This window comes from Choristoneura fumiferana, chromosome 6 (genome assembly GCF_025370935.1).
Source record: "Choristoneura fumiferana chromosome 6, NRCan_CFum_1, whole genome shotgun sequence".
NCBI classification, from domain to species: Eukaryota; Metazoa; Arthropoda; class Insecta; order Lepidoptera; family Tortricidae; genus Choristoneura; species Choristoneura fumiferana.
The window spans coordinates 10,967,784-10,989,953 of NC_133477.1; the positions used below are offsets into that span (position 1 = coordinate 10,967,784).

A 22,170-nucleotide genomic window follows, 5' to 3' on the forward strand; every position below is an offset into this window, starting at 1 on the left:
GTCAATACAAGGTCATTACAATATTATGAGGTAGGTATGTAAATCCGAATAATACGGTATTTGACTATTTTGTATATGTTTTATAAATGAAAACTACACAATGCCTGTTATCGAATAGAAAAACAATTTTTAAGCTACCTTTACAAATAACAAAGTTATAAAGGTTTGAAATTCAAGATTAGACAGAGAAAGACATACTGGCATGTGACGTCACACGCCAGTACCGCCATAAGTACTTGCTGTATAGAGAAAAGCGTTTGAAAAAGAGACAGGTATATAGATTTTTCAAGAAATCACTATAAATCCAATTTTGGACCGATTTAAATTTTCTCTTCGCTAAACACTATCTGTATATCTATATTTTCATAATAATATTAAGATATGGCAAAATCAGGAGTTGTCAAATACCGTCGGTAGAATCCTGTCACAGTCAGCATTTTCCACACTTGTTTATCAAAAAAAACTTGATAACGACAGCAGAGGCTCCCTGCGACAGGGTTCCACCGAGTGCTAAATAGGAACTTATCAGGCTTTTCAGATGGGACTTAAAAGATGGGAAGAAAACTTACAACGTCATTTTTAATCTTTTTTTTGTTAACACACTAACCTTTATGTAGAACTTTTTTAATTTACTAACCTGACATTATTTGTTGATTGACAATCAAAGAGTATGTTGACAATATAATACACAAAAAATCTTTGATTTGTACTCAACTAAATTAAATTAGGTCCCTACTCATATCTAACCGCTTAAAATGTTCCGTATACTTGCAAGACAAATGTGCAGTTCTGCCGGCGCATCAAAAAAGACTCCTATACCAGTGTTTGGTAAATATAAAAATTCTCACACGTATTCGTAAGAAACTTGTTAGGTAATACTTGAATCGTACAACATTTTTTACATGAGAGCCATTTACATATTTTTTAAGGAATAGAAGGCCGGTACGTCACTGCGTTGTATAGTGCAGCCAGTCAAAAAAATCAGCTAGATGAAGTTGACAAACATTTACGTAGCCTACAACAAGAACTGCTCAAACCAAAAATTGTTGACTTCATCGAATCGAGCATGGTTTCTTCTGCCGAAAAAGCCAAGCTCCTAATAGATGTCGCCAAACAAGCTGGTCAGTATACTTTGCTATGATTATCATGTAAGGCACCTAAAATATTTATCATTTATCCTTATCTTTATACTTACCTACTGTTTGCAGGTATGCCGGATACTGCTGCAAACTTTTTAGGGATAGTAGCGGAAAACGGAAGGCTGAAAAAATTGCGCCGAATGATAAACATGTTCACGGCTGTTATGGTAGCCCACAAGAATATGGCGCTTTGCGAAGTGATCACCGCTAAGCCCCTAGATGAAGGCACCCGCAAAAGCCTCATGGATGCTCTGCAAAAGTTTGTAAAAGGGGAGAAGAAGATTGAACTCACGGAGAGAGTGGATCCTTCAATAATAGGGGGATGGTGGTGGGAGTGGAAGACAAACATATCGACCTGAGCATTTCAAGGAAAATACAGTTATATACCGAACTATTGCAACAATCAATTTAACATATTTTTAATTTTGCGATATGTTTATTTTTTCACCAAAATATTCAGTTGATAGCAGATTTATCTCCATAATAAATTGTAAATCCATTTTAATATTGTAATAATTTATTAAAAGTAGTTATACCGACATGAATCATATATGTACCTTTAAAAATAATCACCTCTGTATGGCCAATTATACCACATAAAAGTGCTGAGCAAATGTTCAGACATTGCGCGTATTTCTAAAGACGTGACGCAACGCCATATCTGGGAATAATATGTCTGTAACCCGTCGGCGTAATAAGATTCGCATGGTAGCCATGGTACCGATCCTTTGGGGGACTCCTGCACGGGGAGTTTCCCAGAAGACGTGAAATGCTTTGCGCGTGGATTCTGAAGTTCACTCTATTTGAATTAAGCGAGCCTGTCATAACCCTTTGGAAGCTGGAGGTTAGAATCCAGAGTTCCTGATCACCTTTCAGGTTGTTTACAACTTTCATGCCACTGGCGAACTGTAACGTTTCTCGGTCAATAGCGACCTGGTAGAAATTGCGAGGTGAGTATTCGGTCGCGGAGTTCCAGCACCAGATACTTGGTGGTTCCATGAGCCCGAAGAACAAAATGCCATCTCGGTCCATGGCTTCAGCTGCTGACTGGGACGTGCGCTCTTCTGGGAATACCTGTACATTAATGAATTGATTCTAATATGCATCTAATATTTTCCAGTCTTTAATATTCCTATGGGCCAGAACCAGTGAAATTTGGTGATGATGATTTGGTAATGATCAGAATTAATAGTGATAAAGTTATTGTTTCTTATAGTTTGCATCTAAAACCCAAGATCATGCTTTCTATGCATACAAAAGAACGACAATGTTAGTTGAACTGATTATGTTAATAAATTTGGGGAAAAGTGTCTAAACTGTCTTCAAATGATGGCGCTGGACAGCACAATTAAATTCTAAACTACTCTTTGACTTTCGTTTTCGGCGGCGTGTAGCCTTTACGCTGTAAATATCATGTCTGAGGTCACATGTTAAAACTGGAGTCATACTTACGTTAATTGACTTGGCATCAGCATTCTCATCGTCAATAAAGGAGTCGTTGCGGAGGATGCTAGTTCGCACGACGTTCTCGGTGGTTGAGGCGAGGGCGTGGAAATAGAGGTAACGGTCGCGCCCGCGGCGCCACGGGGAGAGCGTCATGCCTAGAACACCGTCCATTAGCTCGAAGCTTTCACCTATAGCAATAAAGGTTATTTAATTAACGTTATCAATATTGGCAGCGCATAAATAAATTCAAAATTTTGCAGACACAGACATGTGCAATTGCGGGATCAACACGAACGAAATAGACAGTATAAAGCAAGGTTTACCATCAATTGTAAATGTTCCTCGTGAAGGGAAGGGGAACATGAGCCGGTGGGTGACGCGCCAGGAGCGGTCTCGTGCTACATCCACTACCAAGATTGCGAAGCCGGTCACGTCTGCCACGTACACGTATGTATCTGCACAGTCACTGGGACTCGATTTTCGGACATCTACCACCTGAAATTTGGACAATGGTGTTATAAACTAAATATTTACCGAGTTGTAAACAAGGTGGGTGCAGCTGCGGTAGTTTTGAGGTGGTTAGGATCTGGACATAAGTGTTATCTACTTGCACCATCTTACTTGGTTAATCTTGCTACCTACTAAACGGCAATATTCGAATGCTTGTGTTCGGCGTATGGGGAAGCTACTATACCTATTAAGAACTCATCTACAATTCATTTTGGTATAGCGGGAGCTCATGGATAGCGGTAATCACTATATAGTGTTTCCGAAGAATATAGGCTTTTAGCCCTAAATTTAAGGCTATCGGTTCTGTTTTAGGGCTATGCTAAAAAAACTCGTCATGACGAGTCTATAAAAAAGCCTTTAGGTCTTTTTTTTGATGGAGTCCTTTTTTTTTCAAGTACTTAACCCTTTACCAGGCGAAGGGATATATTCCTCCCACATCTTATATCGGTTACCGTAGTCAGGTTTTTAACCGACTTCAAAAAAGCTTTCAAAGCTTCCATGCAGATTGAGTAGGTACCTAAAATAAATATATAAGCCCATGGCCGTACCCAGCTTCTGGCCTAGGGGGGTGCAACTCAGTAGGGCTATTAAAAATCATCGGCGGCGGAACTTTGATGTCGATTTTAGGGATCGATGTTTTGTTCGGATATTTCTGATGGAGTAATGTATTTATTATTTCTTTTAGACAGTTTCACTACGAAAATGGAATAATTTACTTCGGTTTACGACAAAATTTAATCAAAATTATGCAATTATGTACATACAGTTTGCAACCGAATGACGGTACGCCGATTTCGGCGTAACTATTTGTTATTTGACAATACGCGGCGGTATCTAGTCGAGCGAGCGCGCGAGACCAATCATTCATCTAAGGCATGAACATACAATTTCCAAGTCAAAGCAAATCTAAACTCGGCTGGTTTTGCGGTCCATAATCAAGGTTCTACTTACGGGAGTTATAAACAGAGAAGAGTCTATATAGTTCGACGCGTTGACTCGGTGCCGAAAGATGAGATTGTCAGTGGCCAGGTCGAAGGCAAGAAGTTGTGGTGGGCAGACCTGACTGTCTCCAATCTTGCCAGCATCCATCACCCACAGCCGGTTGCATTCGTCGATCTAGAATGAATTAAACGCATATATATTAAGGTTTATTTTTTTAAATCATGCATCGTCATTACAAACTGTATCAGATAGATTAAACAATAGCACGCTAAATAGCCACTATTTAGTTAGCGTGCTCGTATTGTATAATGTATTGGTTCAAGTAACCTGAGCACAGTACCTGATCCTAAGTAAAAATTAATCACCTCTATAATCCTATAATCAGAAACAAATGTTATGCAAGGATATCATGATTTTCGAAATAAAATACTTATAGATACCTAGGTATTTTTAACTAAATTTCATTGATTTTATAAATTTGATACTACGATCGTCAGAAAAACAGTTACAACATTCCTATAGCTACATAAGCAACTCTATAGAAAGAAAGTCCCTAAATAGGCCGAGGCCGCACTACGGCTAAACCGCCACCGCGTGGTATAACTTAAACCGCAGTGTGGCCGCTTGTAATATTACTTGATTAAGTCAAGCTAAAAACGCGGCGTTTTTAGCCGTAATGCGTCACATAAGCAAAAATGTATGTAGTGACGACGCGAATCGTTAACAAAACAAACTATTTCTATAATTTATTGAATCAGGCGTTACTTTGCGGAGGTCCATATCAATGAACTAAAATAATTTCCTTGCTCACCCGCGACCTTACGATAGCTAAGCCTATGCAAAATAGTTCATGCGTCCTCCACCTCCACACTGTAAGAACACACACAAATCACACAACCCATCTATTACACTGATTTCGAACTCAAACAGAGCTCATCTTCAGAGTGACACAACCGTACACCATGCTACCAGGTTGTTTAACTAAAACCACAACCATTTTTAAATTTGTCACTGTAACTCCCAAGTACCCACATACGTTTTATGCTACAAAGCAACTCTACCAGAAATTAAATAATATAACCGTCCTTCAAAACCGCGTGATTTTTTATTAAGTATACTGTAAAAGCCATGTTTTATTAACTACCATTGCTGAAAAGTCAAGCCGTAAAAGGGCGATTAGCCGTAAATTTACCTGCTCATTAATACTAACTAACTAACGAATAAATAAATAACTAACTATTTCTATATTTCATCTAGCATCAATACCGGGAACGAATGCAATTTGTTAAACATCGTCGATATCCACACCATCATGCCATGTCATGTCGCAATCAGTTTCATTGCACCAAACCTGGCGTAATGATTAAAATAATTTTCCCTTAAAGGGAATCTGATGGCGTTCCGTCGATTCTGGCGTATTTGGCTATTGAACAAAATAAAATAAAAAACCGGCCAAGAGCGTGTCGGACACACCCAAAATAGGGTTCCGTAGCCATTACGAAAAACCACTTAATAGAGAAACCGACAACTTAGTGAAACTGGCAAATAAGGAAATTGTCAACCAAACAAAACTGTCTAATGAATAAACTGGTCAGGTCAGTGAAATTGACGAGTAAGGAAACTGACCAGTGGTACGCTAACTCCTGCTATTACTCTTAAACTACTAATAATTCTCAAGCAAACTTAACCGTTATAGTTTTTCTTGAAATTTTGATATATTTACTACCATCCTGATTTTTTTTCAAATTTTTCCACCCACCGGTTTAGATTTTAGAGGGGGGGGGCTCTATTTTCATGAAAATTTGCACTTTAAAGTTGAATATTTTATAAACGAATCACTGAATCTAAAAATCGTCTTAGCACACCCCTAATGGTTTTAAAAGACCTATACCTCCAACGATACCCCCCACTACAAGGTTGGATGAGAAAAAAAATCACCCCCACTTTACGTTTATGGGAGGTACCCTAAAAATTTTTTTTTACAATTTTTTATTGTACCATTTTGTCGGCATAGTTTACATATATCTGAAACCACATCGTCGTTAGAACAGAGCGAGTGGTTAGTGGGGCTCTACCGCTCTCTTTCCCAGGTTACCATGAGTAATGGGTGCCATGGGAACGCTAACGTTCATGACATATCCGTGCAAAATTACAGCTTTCTAGCACTGATAGTCGCTGAGCAAAGCCGCGGACGGACGGACGGACAGACAGACATGGCGAAACTATAAGGGTTCCGTTTTTGCCATTTTGACTCCGGAACCCTAAAAGAGGTGAATGGTAAAAAGCGCCATGGATAATCTGTAAAATGTGTTAGTTCAACTTTCAGCGTCACGCGCCGCTTGGCTATGGTAATGCCGGATCGAATTATGTATCCATAACTGATTGATTTGTCCTGATCGATCTGAATCAATAGTGTAAAAAAATGTGACTTTCATTTTGGTTTCAGTATTTGTAAGTTCTATTTATTTTTACAAAGGGCTTTAATCTGCAGGATTATCATATACTTATTCTTCAAAGCAAAATTGGATCTCAAATAGAACATTCGATAGACTCGCTTGGATGGATTCGTCAGATATAATATTGAATAAGTACTGTTGTTACCTAAACTAAACTATGCGATGCATATAAACGTTGGCAGTCTCATTGAACTTTATCACTCTCACACATGATATTAAAAATGCATCAAGGTTCAACAAATCCACAACATTCAACATGCGGTCCACCAAGCTTCTTTGAGTGACCAAGCTTAACGCTCGTATAGATTTTACAGACAAATTAATTTATGCTGCGGCCCGGTTCCCCATAGCCTACAATAAAATAGATTTGTAGCCTCAAAATAGGTAAATGTGCCTGACTGCTTGTTCATCAGACCCTGGTACCGTTCTCAGTCAAAGTACACAAAGTGTACAAAGACTATTCTAACACCCCCAAACGCGGGTATAGGTTACGTTGTTCTGTCTTTAAGTTCCAATGCCTATCCAGCTCCCAACCCCATCATGAATTCAACACGATGGTACCATATCACTGTGTTGCCATCAGAACTGCGCAATATATTTCAAGTTAGATGTTAATGTCGCAATTAGAAATGGGTGAAAATCGAGCATAAAACATGCACGACCGTTCTCTATGAAAGAGTTATGGGCGTTCAATTATTAGTGAACTTTTACGGGTTAAAACGAAGATTCTGCAGATACTGATACTCACTGCTACTCTGAATACAGAGGTCATGCCGTCGCAATTGTAGCCTTGATTGTCGTGCCAGCTGTAGTCAGGGTACGCCGAGATGCGGGCGTTCTCATCGACGAGGCCCAGCGTCATGGGGCGGCCCTCGTCGAACCGCGGGATCGTCACGAATATTCGGGATTGAAGAGCACCTGCATACCCAAATGAGTCTTTATCAGTACTTGAGTAACCCATACAAACCGGACAAGTTAGTGCGTGCGGCGAACGCTCTCACCGAGGGTTCTCTCTAGTGTTGGAATGACCGTGCATTCTTACCATCACAATATGATCGATTTGCTCGCTTGTCATTTTCATAAAATAACTTTTCTAGTCATGCGTATAACATCTTCGTGAGTCTTAGCGTAACTTACTTTATAAAATAAAATCAACTGTAAGAATAACTGCCAAACGTATTTACTACATAAAGTACAAATTATTCAAAGAAGTTTAAATATGTCGAAAATACAAACTGAGACATGGATGCACAGAAAAACCAGAAAAAGAGACCAGCGCTGGGAATCGAACCCAGGTCCTCAGCAATCCGTGCTGCGTGCTATAACCCTTACACCACCGCTGGACAGGAATTTAGACACGAATTTTTCCTATGCATACATATCTCAGGTTGCTTAAAACTACTACGCTACTTATGCAGCAGCACTAGCGACATCTATGTTTCGCTCTCATCGAGAGACATCACATTCTTTCGGAACCAACCGCTCACCCAGACAAAAAACCGTAAAACCGTAAACCGTAAAAGTAACAAATTTGGAGTTGAAATAAAAAATACAAAAAGACTCCAAATAACCAATCATAAGTTTAAATATGCTTAAACTATTTCTAAAATTACAAAACTTATGAATCTCATCAAGGTCTTAACCATGAGGTACCTATATCAGGTAGAAAAAGTCGTGACTCAGGGAGCTATAGTAAAATAAAGAGGTAAATTTTGCTTCTTGATATGTTGAGGCCTATTTCTGGAACCACCGTAGCCATCCAAGTACATTTCAAAAAATAGAAAACTATGTACAATATCCCAAACAAACATCTGCAACTTTTTATCCCGGGAAAATGTTTTCACTACATCCAGTCGTATGATTAACGAACTTTTTAGAACGTATATGCATAAGGTTTATAAATTTAATATCACCTATTTAAACAGTGCGTAAGAGGCGATGGTTCAAATAAGCTAACGTAATTACGTACTAATATTGTGTGAACGTTATTAAACTTTAATTACCTATTCACATGTGGCTGTGGAATATTTTTATAGCTGTTGTATAAGTAAAGATAAAAATAGCTTGAGTAAAAAAAGTTAGAAACATGACCTGTGGTGGACATAAAGATTTCTTTACATCCGCGATGGTGTCATCTAGGGTACTTCATACCATAGAAACAGGAAAAATACTTGAACTTGTGTACTTGAACAGCAGTACCATTGTTCTAGCTACCTTATGTGGCAATAAGAAGAATAAAGCACTTTTTATCAAAAATACTAATAAGTAATAATTAAAATACTTAGACAAGATAATAAATCTCAGATGACTTTTACGAATAACCGTATTTATTTTTCTACATTATTCTTGTTTCTACAAACGTAAAGTTCTTGCTAACTAATTAACAGACTACATTTGATTTCGACGGACCAAATGAAAACTTTTTTAAACTGTCGGAAAAATATTCTTAGCGACTATAGATAGGTACGCTCCAATTCAATACCTACTTACTGTAAACAGTAAGATCCAGCTTCTAAAATCGAGGGGTTAATAAGTACCCCGGCTATTGGGTTATCGAGGGCAAAACAAGCGATCTAGCTTGGTCTTATCTCTGGGTAAACCTGTATTTTCAAGTTTTAGTCCGAGCGAATGTCGGTCACCCAGGTACTATTGTATTTAAGTTCCTATGTTACAAGTATCTAGTAATAGGCTTTGCTTAGTGTAAAAATACACCTACGGGGCTAAATTTATCGAAAAAACCGGGCAAGTGCGAGTCGGACTCGCGCACCGAGGGTTCCGTGCACATTTATAGGTATGTAAACGGGAATCGTATCTTGAAGATATTTCTCGATTTTTCCAAGTGATTTAACACATCCAGTGTATGCAGAGCCCTACTCTTAAGCTACTTTCATACCAAATTTCAAGTTTCTAGGACAACTGGAAGTGCCCTATAGGGTTTCAGTGCACTGGCATTTGTATGGAAACACGTTGTTGAATGACTGTAACTTTTGATTGCGTCAATTTAGAAGTTTGATTTTTTCAGGGCTTCAAGGGTCCGCAGATTTGAGTATTCGATATCAATTTCAGCTTGATAAGTCCACGCATTCCTGAGAAAAAGGGTCTTGACAGACGGACAGACGGACGGACAACAAAGTGATCCAATAAGGGTTCCGTTTTTTCCTTTCGAGGAACTCAAAAAATTAAGAAACAAGTAGTGATCAACTACATACCTCTTCTATGTTGCACATCGACGTCAATAGGCACGGAATTCCCGGGCACATAAAACCGCTTGGCCAGAGCATCCTGGCGTGCTGCCTCCGACGGAAACTGGAAATCTAGTTCGGCCCACTGGCGAACAATGCGGAGATTAGTCCTGTCTCCCTCCCCAGACACCTGCAGCTGGGGCCAGCAGCAAGCCAAGCAGTAGGACAGCAGGAAGAACCGCTCGAAGCCGTGCGCCATCTCCAACTTGAACGCGTCCAGTAATACTGGGTCTGTGGATATAAAGGATCATATTAGATTTTCTCCACTTAGGCTAATAAGATATCTTACAGCGACTCCGAAGATAACGACCGAAGTGATTAGAGAACCTGAATACGAAGCTTGAGGTCCCGGGTTCGCTTCCCGGCCGGGGCAGATAATTGTATGAATAATAGGAAGGTTTGTTCTCGGGTCTTGGATGTTTATATATATTTAAGTACGTATTTATCTATATAAGTATGATTGCCTAGTATCCATAGTACAAGCTTTGCTTAGTTTGGGACTAGGTCAATGAGGGCTATCGTTTTTTGTCTCACTAGATGGCGTACTGTTGCGTGAGGTTTTAAAGTATGGCTTTCGAAGTCTGTTATTACGGGCGTGAAAACAAAGTTTAGATTAAAATCATATTTAATACACCTTAAAACCGTACCATAAAAATATCGAGCATGCCACAGCGTTCCATAGTTCAAAAAGGAGGACAAAGGTTTCCGAAAGACAAAACTGTCGCAAAACACAGACATTCATTGCCCCGGAACGCATATTTGCCATAATTAATTTCAGATATATTTACAAAATTATTCTAATTATAAATAAACCCGCGTAGCTCACCCAAAAACTATGAGATTTGACATTTCGGAGACCTCTCGCTACACTAGCGCCTCTAGCGGCGAATTCATACGCGATAGCCCTCATTGCTGTCAAGTGTCCCAAGATATTTATTTATTTACAGCGCGAGGAAAATGAGGAGTGGTCCTAAAGCCGTGTTGTCTAACGCACTTTGAATTACAATTACTTTAATCATTTCTTTCTATCAAACCGAGGCCTTTCTAAAGAACAGTAATAGATGAGGGTAGAACGAGGAGGTGAAAGTGGTTGCAAGCGTCCGCACGTTAGACAATTCGATGTCTACAAGATACCTTAAATCATTTGGGATGTAAACTGCAGGGATTGAGCTAGATCAAATAATCAATGGAGTTTTTAATAAATTTGCTGTTTGGGAAAAGTACCCCGAAGCACTTTTCACGATTCACTTTTTTAGGGTTCCGTACCCAAAGGGTAAAAACGGGACCCTATTACTAAGACTCCGCGATCCGTCCGTCTGTCCGTCTGTCACCAGGCGTAGATATCTCATGAACCGCGATAGCTAAACAGTTGAAATTTTCACAGATTATGTATTTATGTTGCCGCTATAACAACAAATACTAGAAACAGAACAAAAAAAAGTTTAAGGGGGCAATCCCATACAAGAATAGTTATTTGTGTCACAAGGGAGCAAAATGGTATATTTACGGCGAGGGCGTACATTGAATCCAGAATGTAGCGAAGGATTCTACAATAGAATCCTGAGCGTAGCGAGGGATTCTAAAGTAGAATCCTGAGCGTAATGAGGGATTAAAGTGTTAACGCCCAAGATGAAAATAATTTTGCTCCTGAGTGGCTCATACAGTTTTTCACACCGAGCATTAAGAAAGTTGAAAAAAAAACACTAAATATTATTTAAAGAACAACCAGCATAGAAAAATTATCAAGTTCAAAAAATGGCATTTGCAATAAAACACTTAGAAAAGCCTTAAACAGAAAAGTTGCACTTTGCTCCCTCTCGTCAGGGAGGAAAAGTTACTTTTCTGAAGGAGAGGTGTGAAAAGATATTTTTTTGCCTTTTTTTGCTCGACATTAATAACGGCAACAGGTAGACGCTTGAAATATTCATAGAATAATCAGTCGTATATTCACTTTAAAAATAAATAATTAAATTTAAATAAAATAAATATTTAAGGGGGACTCCCATACAACAAACGTGCTTTTTTTGCTAATGTCTAATGTTGTACAGATAATGGTACGGAACCTTTCGTGCGCGAGTCCCACTCGCACTTGGCCGGTTTTTAATATACTTTAATTAAAATATTATAACACCTCTCGTTGTAGTGAATTTACTATAAAATAAATGAAGGAGCTTAGGAGCTATAATCAGTTGAATCAGTCAGGATTGTGATGGATGATGATCTTTTAAACTTAATGTTTAGATGTTTTATTTAAAAAAATACGCCTTTTTTCCTGGTTATTGTAGTTTTCCATAGACAGCTGAGATTGCTTGCCACCAGATACTTACTTACTTGTTGCATTGTTAAGCACCTATATAAAAATAAAAATACCACCAACATGAACACACTATGCTCCTGCATAGTGTGTTCATGTTGGTGGTATTTTTATTTTTATATAACCTAGGAAGGGTCCATTATATCCACCAATGAGTGGTATCTATTCAAATGTTTTTCACCCATCTGAATTAATACCGACCGGTTAGCGATTAGGCATTAAAGTAATGCCTATTTAAGTATTCGATAAACTACGCATAATTAAGTACTAAGTATATAATTAAGTGTTAAACAATTAATTACCATATTGGCTAAGTAGCGTTCCACAAAACAGGCTTTGTTGATCCTCCAACATCTTGTAATTTTGCGAAGCACGAAAAATATACAACTCAATCACTAAGTTTGATATCAACTAAATTTTATATAACTAAAAATTAATGGTCTTTAGCCTTTCACAGAGAGTTTTAAACATTAAAATAATATATTGTTTTATTTTATTTTATTTCTTTTTTATCACCATGTTTTAATTTATTTAGCCCACCTAGCAAACTGCACGCTTGTCACTAATAACGGAAACCACCCGAGCTATAGCTTTATATCGATTAGTGCACTGCATGCCTTAAATACGTCCAAGTGTAAATATTTAGGGCGCATTAAGCATTACAAATTAAATGTATCAACGTACGCATTAAATAACATACAACAATCAAAAAATTCTGTGAGAATTGGATCAGATAATCATGAAGGCGAACATTACTTAGAAACTGGAATATTTAATCGCGGGTGCGACATTCGTGTGCACCATATACGTTGGCGATGGCTTACATTGAAACAACTTTACCATATTAAAGAGTCTCGTTAATAATTTTATATGTATACAGTATATTTTTTTATTTTCAGCTCTTCGTTTAGTAAGAACTCGAGCTTATATTCCCCTTTTAGAACTTGGTTATTCGCGATAAAGATTGTGTTTTATTTAAAAAAAAACGCGGTCGCCGTGGACGTCAACGCAGGTACAGTTAAAGACGACACTGCTCGTCCTCCCTCCTGCGATATCTATATGTTTTACAACGAGCCAATATTGACTAACGGTACTTTTTAAGTTTGCCTTCTTAGTATGCGGATTTCGTTTGACTAGACAATAACAAGAATAAACTAAACCGCTTAAGTTTCTTCTATTTTAATTCCTTATCAGGAGACCATATATTTACATTTAACCGTTAACGAAGACTGGAACTATTTAATTTGATGACTTCAAATTGGGTAAGTACAAACTAAACTCACAATAAAACAGAGCAAAAAACAGATGTTATCTCATTATAACAACCTAATCATGTTTTTTATGAATTCGATGCCTTTGCAACACGAAACACAAACCAGTTACGTTCCACGCACTGACCACCGTCATAGAGATTAGTCGAAAAACGATTCTGGGGCTCCAGTGATCACTGATCAGTGATATGACTTGTAATTGCACATTCAATTGTCTCCCCTTCATAAAACAAAGCAACGATTTACGACTAGTTTTATAACTCCACTGCCTGTGCTACGCCTTGCAACATTATTCCATTTTTAGGGTTCAGGAGCCAAAATGGCAAAAACGGAACCCTTATAGTTTCGTCAAGTCCGTCTGTCTGTCTGTCTGTCTGTCCGTCCGTCCGTATGTCACAGGTATTTTACTCGAAAACTACAAGATGTATATCAATGAAAATTGAAGTACAGATGTCTTGTCAAAGCCGCTATTTAGTTTTGTACAAAAAATAAATATTTATACACGTAACAGAAATTGAATTTTTTTTTTAACTCTTATCAACGTGTGGCACATAGTTCGACAGCTTTTTTGAAAAGATAGTAAGGTTTCTCAAAAACTTTTTTGATTAAGTGAAGATTTCCGGAAATAATCGCTCCCAAAGTAGCAAAATTGTGTCCCCCACCCCCCTCTATCTTGTAAACCGTTTGTCCAAAAAATATGCAAAAAATATGGAAAGTTAACGCTTAATAAATACTTTCAACGAAAATTGTTTTCAACATGATCGGATATACCGTTTTTGAGTTATTGCCGAAAAACTGCGCTTCTCAACAAAAAGACGTAAGTGCCGTGAAGATACGCTCTTTTTCTAGTAATAGATTTTAAGACTGTAGTAAGTGTTTTAATTGTGTTATAACGCATATTATATTACTTGATTTTTTTCGTAATGGCTACGGAACCCTATCTTGGGCGTGTCCGACACGCTCTTGGCCGGGTTTTTTTATAGATTCATTTTTAATAGCTATGTTCTATGTCATTCCTTTCACAGTCCTACTAAATAATTATTATAAATGCAAAAGTATATACGTGTGTGTTTTTTATTCCTTCATGCTAAACCGGGACGGCAGAACGGATTTGGAAGATATTTGGTATGGAGATTACGTAGATTTCTAAAATAAAAAAAAATGCATATGTGTGAGTGCAACAAGAGTTTTGACAGAAAAAATGATTAGCAACCGGTGAGAGATACCCTCTCCGTTCTAGCTCAATACTCAAAGTAGTTTATAGAGCTAAGAACAGCAGCCTGGTAAACAGCTAAAATATTTTGTACGAGTATTTTGCGTTGATCTTTCAGAATACCTACGTGGACGTGAAATTTAACTGAGAAGATAAACTGTGTTTATTAACCACAATCCACGAGTATACATAACCTAATTTATTTTTCTTCTGATTGGACTTAAAAAAATATTATTGCAAAACTTATTAAGTCAGTACCTAGGTTAAACCCATGGTCCTCTGCTTTAGAGGCCAGGTCATACCACTAAGACTAAGATACCAAAGCTGTTTGAGAAAACAACAGTCGGATATTCTCTCTGTGTTTCAGAGTTACGGTTTCCCCCCGCTTAGGGGGAAACTGCCCCCCGCTTTCGGCTAAAAGCAGCATTTAGGCCGGTGCTCCATGGGTAATAACAACATATATTTCTTCTATTACTTAAACGAAATTAAAACTTGTGTCTTTTTCAATCTCGCCATTGCTGAAATATCAGTTTACTTCATCGGAGTAAGTACCTACCTAGGTAATATTTGCAAAAACAAAATGCGTAGGTAAACATTAAAAGTGGTTTATAACCAGGGCACAGTTTTAGAATAGATATCACTATCGCTACTAGATAGCGTTCAGAATGAAGTTCAAACTGAAAAACTTTTTTCTTTTATTTTTACTCGACTTCTCGAAGGAGGGTTTGCTTTTCGACTGTATGTACCTACGTATGTGAAGAATTTGTATGTATGTATGTCTATTTCTTTGGTCCTCTCTGGAGCCTAAACATAAGAATTTTAACATATAATACTTTTAAGCTAACATTTTCACTGATATATCAGTAAAGTATGGAATAAAAAAAACTCGACTGCCTTAAAAAAATCGGTTACTTAATGTTTTTTGGGGTTTTTTGATTTTTTGATTTATTTTTCCTTCTATGACCATACTACACCTAATAGTGAAAACAAAACTTTAATTTGATTAAACCATTAATAAGTAGCCGAGCCGAGAAATAAACGGCAAAAACAGCATCATTATAGAGTACACTGGGTAATACAAGTAATTAATGAACAACTACTTATCTCTCATTTGTTTATATTTTACATTTTTAGCGGCCGTAGATATAAATATAAGGTTCTCTTTCAAATTACGCCATTGCGTCAAAATTGTATGATTCCTGTGGATGTGAATGCCGTCGAACGAGTACCCTTTATGTCCGGTCTCCTTGATAACGAACTCACGATTCTTCGTTTATCTTTATGCATAGAGAAAACATGACGACACCGTATTTAAATGTAATTTGCTTGAGATTGAGACCATTGTGTTAACTAATTTATGTACAACGCACGAGGAAATGGTTATAACATCGAATATATATAGAAAGCAATTGAAATGGAAATGAAACCAACATAAATAAATAATTCGTTTCAAGAAACGCAAGGTTTGGTAAAATTTAGGAGAGAAAGAAAAAAACTTGCCAAGTGCGGATTGGATTCGCACACAAAGGGTTCATACTATTGTGGAAAATTGCCGTTGTTGGGATTTTGTAACAAAAACATAAAATAAGTACAAATGGCAACCTTGATTTAATTTATAAAATGTATCTTATTTTTATTAACTGTTATTAATACAGCCATAGTAATACACCAAATTAAAACATCCCATGATTTGGAATCTTGAAATAAAGATCGATGTGACCTCTCCCGACTTTTTACGACACTATTTTGTAAATTTTAAATTGAGCCACGACGGTTATAATAAGCCTGTTTTGAAAACTTTACTACGTCATCCTTTTTTTCCAACTACGTAGTGTGCGTGACTATAGGTAGGTACACAGACTTGTGCAACAAATAATAACGATCGGCAACCTAATGAGCGACAAACAATAACAAGGATTTGCCAATCAGGATGAGAAGTAATTAATTGATAAGTTTGTCGACATTGATCTTGTGTCATGAGCGGTAATGACACTTGTTTGATAACCCTGCTTTGTAGGACTTATTAGGGGTATTATTTGCGAGTAGGCATAGGTTCCATACGGTTTCTAAGGGTTCATTGGAATTGTATTACTAGACCTACCTTTTAAACCGTAATAAGTAGACACTTGTCATTTGTTCAAAGTGTGTTTTTGTCAAACTTTAAACCTAAAATTTCTAAAAGTGGCTCCAAAGCGGTAACGTTTCGTGTGCTCTGCCTACCCTTTTGTGTGTGTGTGTGCGTGCGTGCGTGCGTGCGTGCGTGAGTGTGTGTATTACTAGCAGGTGCTATAACAGAAATATTAAAATGACTCGTATGAAACTAAAAGGGATCCCCGTGCAAATAAGAAATAATTATTGCGGTTTATTTGTTTAATTACCACCAATTACCACCAATATCTATAAAAAAGCGTGATTGCCTTGTGGTTTGGCCTCCGGCCTCCTCACAAGCAGTTGCAGGTTTTAAGTGGAAGAAAATATCGCGAGGAAACCTGCATATACCGGCGAAGCACTAACTGTACTGGGTCGGCTTGAAGAATACATTTCAAGCCGTCTCGGTTTAAGACGGTTCATAACTTAAATAAAATTAATAAAAGCCAGACTTTTAATAACACTCAAAACAAGGCAGATTGTTCCCAAATCATTGATTAAAGATCATCATCAGCCACGCTGGCATTTAAATACGCGCACATCCGCATTTATCGATCGTTATGACACTTTTTAAAAACTTAACAGTCCAAACAGGGTCGAATATTGAAGTTTGAAGCCTTGGGGCAACAAAGGAGTGGAGCCCCCCTCCCCCTCTTGCCCAAGCTATTTTCCAAATAAAATGAACAATTGTACAAATTACTATAGGTAAGAAGTGTTCACTCGTCGGATTTTTTAAAAAGAAACCGGTCTCTATTGTGGGGGCCCCTCTTTTGTGGAGGCCCCAAGGCTGTAGCCCCGGACCCCTCCCCTAAATCCGGGCCTGAGTCCAAATAACACCTAAAAAAAATCTAAAACAGTAAAACTTGGTTCACTTGATTCATCAAGTCAAATCTACGTAGCAACATGATTCATTAAACAAAACAATCCCCTTGGCAAAATCGAGTTCAACGTATTATGTTATACTTAATTATAAACAGGCCCACCAATAGGCATCATAATCATCTACGTCAGCAAAAACAGGTTTTCTGCTAATGTCTATGGCTAATACAACTTTTTGTATTAGAACAGCCTATCTTACCTTAGAATGAACACTTCTTTGCCATTCGGTAAAATGTCGTTCTTTTGTTCTCTGAACGTTCGAGAGGTTTTAAACCAATTTCACGAATTACGTGTAAGTAAACAATCAGTTACATGCTTATTATGGTGTCAACTGCCACCGTTAAAGGAGTCGTTACTTTCCAATGGGTATTTTAGATGACTTTACATCCTATTATCTTTCTGAATTCAATAGAACATAATGACTCTTCGGTAAAAAAGACATAGTAAACAATTTAAAAAATATGCCTAAACTACGCGGAACATAATTTAAGCTCCGTGAAGCGGGGCTTTCTTATCAACTTATCTCATACATATTTCGGTAGTCATTTATTACCTTTGGCAAATTGAAATGTTTAATCCCTCTTCCCGTCCACTTTGACGTTATCTTTATTTTATAAATCTCTTTCTTTTCACCTTATTATTTTTAAAACTCTTATTGCTAACGTGGGCTCAGACTGCTAAGTTAAAGTGGGACGTAGATTGCCTGAATGAATCCGAACCGCTGTGCAAAAGTAGTTAGGGAATGAGTTCCTAGCGAAGGAAATCGAAACAAAAGCAGACCGAAGTGGAGGTGCCGGGACGACCATAATGCCTATCGAGTGAGATGTGAAGAACATGCGTACCACAGGACGGAGTGGAGTAAAATATGATAAACTTTTGCTAAGCAGTGATACACAAGATTAGAAAAAAATACATTTGGTGATTAACTAAACATTAATCATTACTAGATATTTCTTATCACGAAGCATCTGTTGGTATCTGCACAAACGAGTATTTTTGACGCACAACAGAAATAAATGGTCTACGATAGGTATGGTTTAGGATATGCATTCACCAAAACCAGACGAAGCTACCTCGACGTACAACAAATATACTCGTAGCTCCCCTAAGTGCGGCTGGGGAAACTTAGTATTCTAAGTATTGGTGTTTTTAATAGTTCCGTGCGTTTGATTGAAAAAGTAAAATCTTACTAAGACTGCTCGTATATATTTGACAGTCACGGGAATTTTTCTCTGAGTCCGAGATAAATTAAGCTTCATTTTGGTGCTTTTTTTTTAGATTTACTTGACTTTTGGGCTTTTTGACTTGTGGAGAGTGTGGCCGCACATTTGGTGCTAAAATCGGATACGTCAGCCACCTGAGAGCACATCAGCGACGCTCTCAGCGTTAGGAAATAGTCGCTGTAGCCGAATACGGCTATATACTGTTGCAGTGTAACGCAGAAAATGAAAATATGTGATGTACAATTGGACAACAAGTACTTTGCAATTGCTTTTAAATTTATACGGAATCCTCAGTCCGACTTGCACTTGGCAAGTTTTTTTCTCGCGCACCGCATTATTATTGCCTGTCTCGCTCGCACAGGTCACATGCGTGGATGCATTGCCTTCTGGGTGACCATGTTTCAGGTCCCGTATCTAGTATTATGTACCGGATTTTCCGCAAGACGAAACATTAGATTTCTTCTGCGTAATAGAAATGGCTATTAAAGTGTAGAAGGAAAATACATCGCCCGAGTCTTAATCGCTGTCATACGTTTTGACGCAATGTTAAAGGAAACTATAGCAGCTTTCAGAACTCAAGGAGTTCTACGTACATCTTGTAATCATAAAATAGCACGTAGTTAGTTTAACAGGGAATCATTATTTTATTGCATTAAAATTTAATAAGTATTTCATTTTTTTTGACACAACCACCTTGCGCACGTCCTTTTTATGATTCAAAGAGATATAATAATAATAATGATAATAATTATCTTTATTTCAGGTAACATATGACTCATTTTGAAAACGTTTGTCTTATAAAATACGCTTCTTAAAAATCTGACTTCATTTAGGAACAAATTCAATGTCTATCCGATGTCACACAGTTCACGAATCTAGAAAGTAAATCTTAATCCAGTAACCTTTACAAATTTAAATTATAGCCGTAAAAGAAAATCGCTTTGTGGTTAATTCTTCACGTTTAGTGGAGCATTTAGTTGTAAAAAGTTTGTTTTCTAACCATAGGGCTTTCTAAAAAGAGAACGAAGGTAGGCAAAGTAGACATCCGCGAAATCCGCGTTGAGTCAATTCTTGCAAAAAACGACAAGGCCGATTAAAATAAGACTTTCACTCATAAATAAACCCTAGAAAAAATTAAGTAAGTTCCTAAATCGCCTCAGCGCGGAAACGTGCAATACTGATCAGCGTACGTGCTATTTTCCGTAAATCTAGAAAAATCATTTTCTCAGCTACGCTAAGATTTTAACTACTTGGAGAATAACTTGCTTATACATCGTAGTCATCAGATGCAAAATAGTCTACTATCTATTTCTATATTTGCTTATTGTGTTTGTTTCTTTTGTTCAATAAAGATTTACATACACATACATAGGTATAGGTAGTGCCAACGGAGTTGAAGTGAATGATTATACACACAGCTACAAAAATAACTAATAGCATAAAAGGGGAATGAATGAAATGTATGAAGTCAGTCAATTTGTTGTGATGTGCTAGTCATATAAAAGTGTAATTATAAATTATAACCGTCAGTGTTAATAAAAGCTTAAGTAGGGTTTTTTTTCTTCTACATAGTTGGTGAACATGTATACTAGTTCGTCATACTGCTCGGCACAAACCTCATCTCAAGATAAGGATAAATTTGCTTGCTGTTATTATAGTATAGTATTGTTTGACGCATCGCTGCGTCAATTATGTTAATAGCACGCCCATTGTTGTGCGTTAACTTCCAACCGACTTTAAAAAGAGATTTTTTTATTTAAATGTATGTTTTTTGTACGTACTTACTATGTTTGTTGATATCTTCACCAACCGTAAACCGATTTTTATTATATTTTTTTGAAGTTGGTTAATGTTTTTAATTTAAGAAAGTTAAATAAGATAAACTAGTTGGCATCTCTGGTGACCCCATGGCCGGGTCTTTCGCCCAAAGGCTGAGCATTTCACCGGCTGTCTTACTCTTCACGCCGAAATACAGGGTTTAGGTATTTTTTAATCTACATAATTGTTCAAGTTTCATTTTTATAGTTACTATATTGTTTGTTTATCAATAAATAACTCCTATTTAAAAAAAGTTGTGTATGATGTCTTAGGATCCGTCATGATGACAGGATATGCCCTGGCAAAATGTGCAAGTGCAAAACTCGAACTTCGTGTCTTGCCATCCCTCTGACGCTAATATAATTTAATACAGATGAGAGGGACGGTACGATACGAACTTCTTTTTTCGAATTTCGTAGTACCCGCCCCACTGCTCTGTAATTTTTCAATGATACTTCATTTAATTTCTCAGTTTTAATTTATTAATTTATTGAAATCACTTTAAATAACTCTAAAGACATATTTTTGTTTATATACCTTTTGTGGTCATACGAGTATGATATTAATAAGAAATATCATCATTTACAGATATTGGGAGTAGAAGTAGTTCTAATTCATAAGAAATTTATGGAAAATCATTATTGCACCTTTACAAATGAACTGGCTCAATTAAAACAGGCAGATCTTTTAGATATATATCTAAAATATAAGATATCTTAAGTTAGTTCTTTTTTATGTATGTAAACTTATAATTGTACAAAATAATGTAAATTAATTAATTTAACATAAATATTTTAAGATGTACATGCAATAAACTATTCTTTAATAAAACGATAGCTTTTCGTACCGAATGTCAATAGTAACGGACATACCGCTTTTTGATTCAATATCCAAGTAAGTAAAATATAACGACGTATTGCACATCAATTAATGTCCGACTGTTCAGAATAAACCCAGCGGAATATTAAAATTCACATTTAAATTCAAACATACTTACATACTTTATAACAGCCGTTACTGAGCACTGCCTTATTAGACGACTTAATATTATAATAAAAACATACCTGAGTCAGATACCGTGGAAAATGCTTAAAAACCAGGCACTTGTTTTTGTAAATTTTAAATATGTGGCATAAATTTTTTGGTAACAATATCAGTTTAGAGGCGGGCGGGTGCCTGTTGAGAGAAGCGCGACAGCACTGGTTGTGTTGCGAAATCCGGCAGAGCATCTCTTATCATTCACGTATTACCGACTGACAACAACCGGCCGTATCCAACTCGGTAAACGAAATTACCATAACAGCTATACACATAGGACATATATTAACGGCCAAGTGAGTGTCGGGCCACACGCAGTTCATAATTCTTAATAGCGTTTATTTAGCATTACAAAAAGAGTTCCTAAACAATCTTAACAAGTCTTTTTTATAATTGAAACCAATTAAAACAATAGTACGCCTCATGAAATCAAAATAATCTTAACACTATAATGCCCTTACTATGTATAATTTTTAGGTACATATTTGCTGTGACTTAATTTCCAATGTGTTTTTTTCATTAAAAAGACAC

At 37.1% G+C, this 22,170-nt stretch overlaps 2 protein-coding genes across 3 annotated transcripts; one reads left to right on the forward strand and one right to left on the reverse strand.

Annotated features, from left to right (window-relative positions):
* The first annotated feature begins 604 nt into the window (after positions 1-604).
* LOC141429043 (ATP synthase subunit O, mitochondrial-like) lies at positions 605-1,644 on the forward strand. The gene is made up of 3 exons (XM_074089193.1): positions 605-828; positions 930-1,121; positions 1,209-1,644. Exons 1-3 carry the CDS (start codon positions 756-758, stop codon positions 1,496-1,498), a joined length of 555 nt encoding a protein of 184 aa, XP_073945294.1. The 5' UTR covers positions 605-755; the 3' UTR covers positions 1,499-1,644.
* On the reverse strand, positions 1,566-21,847 carry LOC141429037 (major royal jelly protein 9-like). Of its 2 annotated transcripts, none has more exons than XM_074089187.1 (7): positions 21,666-21,847; positions 9,703-9,966; positions 7,242-7,411; positions 4,047-4,211; positions 2,909-3,080; positions 2,592-2,773; positions 1,566-2,213 (listed from the first exon to the last, which is right to left on the reverse strand). In XM_074089187.1, the coding sequence occupies exons 2-7, from the start codon at positions 9,932-9,934 to the stop codon at positions 1,776-1,778; spliced, it is 1,359 nt and encodes a 452-aa protein (XP_073945288.1). In that variant the 5' UTR covers positions 9,935-9,966; positions 21,666-21,847; the 3' UTR covers positions 1,566-1,775. The 2 variants fall into 2 exon arrangements, with proteins under 2 accessions (XP_073945288.1, XP_073945287.1); XM_074089186.1 differs by lacking the exon at positions 21,666-21,847 and adding an exon at positions 12,352-13,048.
* Between the last annotated feature and the right edge of the window lie 323 nt (positions 21,848-22,170).